The 4,697-nt window shown below is 46.8% G+C and overlaps 1 protein-coding gene across 1 annotated transcript; it reads left to right on the plus strand.

Moving 5' to 3' along the window:
* Positions 1–1,832: 1,832 nt before the first annotated feature.
* Positions 1,833–3,242, plus strand: LOC308631632 (sperm motility kinase-like; the record flags this gene model as incomplete). The annotated part of the gene is made up of 1 exon (XM_081263010.1): positions 1,833–3,242. One exon carries the CDS (start codon positions 1,833–1,835, stop codon positions 3,240–3,242), a length of 1,410 nt encoding a protein of 469 aa, XP_081119136.1.
* Positions 3,243–4,697: the final 1,455 nt, after the last annotated feature.

A 4,697-nucleotide genomic window follows, 5' to 3' on the forward strand; every position in this document is an offset into this window, starting at 1 on the left:
AAAAGGAGATCAGGGCGGGGTCTTGGTTCAACTTGGTTTGTGCCCTTTTAAGGAGATCAAGGTGGGGCCCTGGATCACCTTGACTTGTGCCCTTATAAGGAGATCATGGAGGGGCCCTGGTTTAGAATGGCATGTGTCCTTATAAGGAGATCAGGACAAGGCCTTTGGTTTGCTGTGGCTTTTGTCCTTATAAGGACAAAAGGATGGACCCTTGGGTCAGCATGTCTTGTGTCCTTATAAGAAGAACGTCACAAGCTTTTATTTAATATGCCTTGCTTCTTTATTTGATTATCTTTCCTCCTATTTAGTTCATGATAGTGGTGAAACATTTCAATTACCTAACCTCTCGTGTTGGGTATGCTCTACAAGGTCTTCCTTGTGTTTCCCATGGGGGTTCCATTTAACATGAGAAAGAGATGCCACTCTGGTGTGAATCTTTAGCAACATGACTTCAGTAGTATACAGATGAGGCTTCTGTACCTCTTCTACACCTCTCCCTCATTCATTCATGTTACAGTGTTATATATGCTATTTATTTGATACTATAGAAGAAAACTGAGATGCTTTCATATTATTCTCTTATGTCTTGTAGAAAACAAAAATAGCACTAGCTTTTTTTTAATAATTGTCACAAATTTATTTTACCAGGTTTCTTTCTGTCTCCATCAAGATGTGAGTTCCTATCTAATATTAGTCCTTCAGTGCAACATGAAGGATTCCCCTCACACAGGACACATCTAGTGGGGACCAATTCCATGGGTTCTGGTTTATCATGTGCTCTGGTTTGAATGTAGGTATCCCTCCAAAATTCCTGTATTCAGTTCAGCCTCAATGTAACAGGATTGAGAGCTGGTTAGGCCAGAAAGCCCCAACCCCAGGGATGGGATGTGCACATTACAAGAGCTTCTCCAGTATGTGCAAGAACCTGGTTCACTTCCCAGAACTGCACAAGTGTGGGCACACACACACACACACACACACACACACAATTTCATTTATCAAGCTGTGCAGTGATGTATGGCTATGTTTTAATGATCTCTCTTGTCTCTTTGACCAAAATATCCAGCAAGAACAACTTGGAGAAGATTCTGTGGGGCTAACAGTTCCAGAGTTCTCAGTTCCTTGATGGCTGACTCCATTGCTCTGCCCAAGGACAGGTAGTCCATCATGGAGTAAGGGCCCAGTGGAGGAAAGATGCTCAGTCCAGAGCAATAAAAAGCAGAAATCTTGAGCATAGATATAATGAGGGCATTCAAAGCCACAAAATGATTACACATTTTCAGACTCAAACTGAAAAGACCACTGAATATCGTACAAATTTTAAATTCTAAACAAGTAAATATCAGTCTTCAAAACCCACTGAAGCAAAAAACCTCCCAGGGTCCTTTCTTGTTCTATTATGAAAGCTGGAAAGTTATTATGAAAGTTGGAAAGGTCCTGGAGGCCCAAAAGTGAGATGACCCCTGGGGGTTATGCCTGGGTGTGCCTGAGTCATTTCTGCCTCTGACCTCACAAGGAGACACTGTGAGGTGATCTCAAACTGCGGGTATATAAGAGAGTGGCCGTGGCTGGGTTTTTTGTCCATAAGTACAGGAAGCTCTTGGTGGTGACCTGTTGGACTCCCAGATAGTTAGAGCGTTTGGTGGTGGTTGGTGGTTGGTGGTTGGTGGTTGGTGGCTGGTTGTGGTCTTTGGATATTGGGTTTTTTGATTTGGGTTTTTTTTCTCCCTTTTGTTTTCTTTGCTTTCATTTTCTGGTTTTTTGTTTTGGTTTTTTGTTTTGGTTTATTATATTTTTTTTTAGTTTAGCTAGCATCCTTGTTCCTGTTTAGGATGACAGATCAGTGTAGTCAGAGCAGAGTAGCGCTGCAGGAGCAGAGCTCTTGCTCTGAGCCTGCCTTCACGGACCATTATATGGTCCTGCAGGACATTGGGGAAGGGGGCTTCGCCCAGTTGAAACTTGCCCGCCATCTTCTTACTGGGACAGAGGTTGCAGTGAAGGTCTTGGCAAAAGTAGCCACGAAATTCACCTTGCTATCTGAACCAGAGATGATGGCGGATTTGGACCACCCAAACGTGATCCACCTCTTTCAGGTCATGGAGACCAAGAAATACGTCTACCTCATCATGGAGCACGCAGGTGGGGGAGAGCTTTGGGATTTCATCCCAGACACTGGCATGGAGGAGGAGGAGGCCCGCAGACTGTTTAGGCAGATGGGGCAGGCTGTGCAGTACTGCCACCAGAAGGGCATCGTGCACCTGGACCTGAAGCCGGAGAACGTGATGGTGGATGACGAACGCAATGTGAAGCTCATTGACTTTGGCCTGAGCACCAGAGTCACAGCTGGAAAGAAGCTGAATCAATTCTTTGGCACTCTCCTCTATGTTCCCCCTGAAATTATCTGTCATCAAGAATATGAGGGCCCCCCGGCAGACATCTGGAGCTTGGGTGTGGTCCTCTATGCAATGCTCACAGGGATATGGCCATTTGAGGCAAGCACCGATAATAAGCTGAAGAAACTCATCAAGTTGGGAAGGTACATCATTCCTTCACATGTCTCCAAGGAAGCCAAGAGCCTCATCCGTGAGATACTCAAAGTGGACCCCAAGCAGAGGCCCACCATAGACCAGGTAATGGGGCACCCATGGCTGACCCAGGGTGAGGAAGCTTCACCCAGTCCTTCTTGTGAGGTACTCCCCAAACTCCCGGACCTCACAATCTTGAAAACTATGATCAACATGGGTTATGACCACTATAACACCTGGGTGTCCGTGGTGAGAAGGAAATTCAATGATGCAATGGCCACTTACCGCATCCTCCAGCACCAGAGCACCCAAGGGGAGGCCTCCACAGCCCAGGTGAAGCCCAAGCATTACCCAGGCCCTAAGGATCCTCCCTGGGACTGCCACAAGAAGTTTCCCAGTGAGCCTGCCCTTCCCTTGCCCTGTGAGCAGCAGCAGCAGCCTGCTAGAAGTGCCAGCATGCCCACCATCACACTCCGCTTCCTCAAGGACACACTGCCTCCCAGCCTAGCCTCCCAGCCTGACCCAGTGCCCAGCCCCTCACCCTCCCAAGAGACCTCCACAAGGCAACCCCCAGACAGAATCCGGGGTTGGAAGAGGGTGAGGAGGAGGATCGCCAAATGCCTCCAGCAGCTATGCTGCATACCCTGCTTCCGTGGGCCACTCTCCAGAAAGAGAGTGGTTCCCGTGGAAACGCCCAGCCCAGACAGACAGAACTGATGGACAGCAGGAAGATGCTAAGCTGTGCGGCTGCTGACATCATGGTGTGTAAGTGAGGTGTGTTGACGGGCTCAGGCTTCTCCACCCAGATCCAGGCAGGAGCGCATCTGCATCCACCAGAAGACTCCTCTGCCCCCACCTGTGAAGTCACATCGTAAGAGACTTTTCTCTGTGGAACACATCAGAGACTTTTCCCTGGGACACTTCCTTCCCCCGGCCCTACTCTTTGTCCTTTCTTCCATGCTTTGGGAGAAATTTATTTTCATTTTCTTTTTTTTTTAACATTGTATAATAAATTGTTTCAAAGATTTAAAACATTGCGGGTTTTGTTTTTTTAGAGAAAGGCCTAAGGACTAGAGCCAGAGCCCAGTAGCTATCCTCTCCAAGGCCTGGACCACAGTGCCTCCCTCTAGTACTCATTATATAGTCGCTCAACTTGAGCCAGGGTAGATGGGGAGTCACTTGCCTTAAGCCAATGTAAATTGGGACTTGCTCCCCTTGATGGAGTATAGATGGAGATGCTCCCCTTGAGACAGTGTAGACTTGATTCACTTTGAGCTGGTCACTTTGACCAGATCTTTTCCTCGTCTTCAAGCCTGAAGAGTGTGGGGACAGTGGGTTGCAGCTGTTTAAGAAGTCTGTGGCTTCATCTCCATAATCCCATGTGCAGTGAAGCCCGCCTGTTGCAGTGGCTGGGTGCCTTACCACTGCCCTGCAGCCTCCTCACCTGACAATCCCTCCTGGTGGCAGCTGAAGGTCATGGAGAGTGAATGCCTGGGATTTGGGGAGTGGAGATGGGTGCACTTTGCTTTTATGTAAATACATCCCTGAGATTTCACATCTTGAGATCTGTGGACACTCTTTTAAGTAAGGGCCCAGTGGAGGAACCTTCCAGCCCTGCCATCCCTGTAGCTTACCTTTAGTGGTCAGACCTTTAGTGGTCAGAAATTGATAACAAAAACTACTTTTACTTTAGTACTCTATCATGCTGTTTTAACCATGTTATTACCATATTATCGTATTTGAATAAATATTATATTTGAATAAATATTGTAATATAACATTTTTCTTCAACCAAGTTTATCCAGAAAATTGCTTTCAAGATGCCAATTATAGCTGTGATGATAATTTTATTTTGTTAAAGTTTCATCCCAGGGTTTCATACACTGACTTCCAGACCACTCATGTATAATCGAATCAAGCCTTTATTGAAGCACACTGGTGGTGGCTGACACCGGTGGCGGCTGACCAGAACAATTGCATGGGCACTCCTTATAAGCCTGAAAACCGCAAAAGGGATGTTCAGCGGGTCTAGCCAATGCAAGCAAGCCAGGTTACAGAAGCAGGACAGTGCTGTCAAGTGGAGGGAAGCCTAACCAATCACAGCCCAGTCACCCCTAGTTACAGAAACAATGTCCCATTAGGTAGTTCCGTGTTCTTAAAGATTTCTATAGC

Source organism: Spermophilus citellus, assembly GCF_964194105.1.
Source record: "Spermophilus citellus genome assembly, chromosome: 12".
Classification (NCBI taxonomy): domain Eukaryota; kingdom Metazoa; phylum Chordata; class Mammalia; order Rodentia; family Sciuridae; genus Spermophilus; species Spermophilus citellus.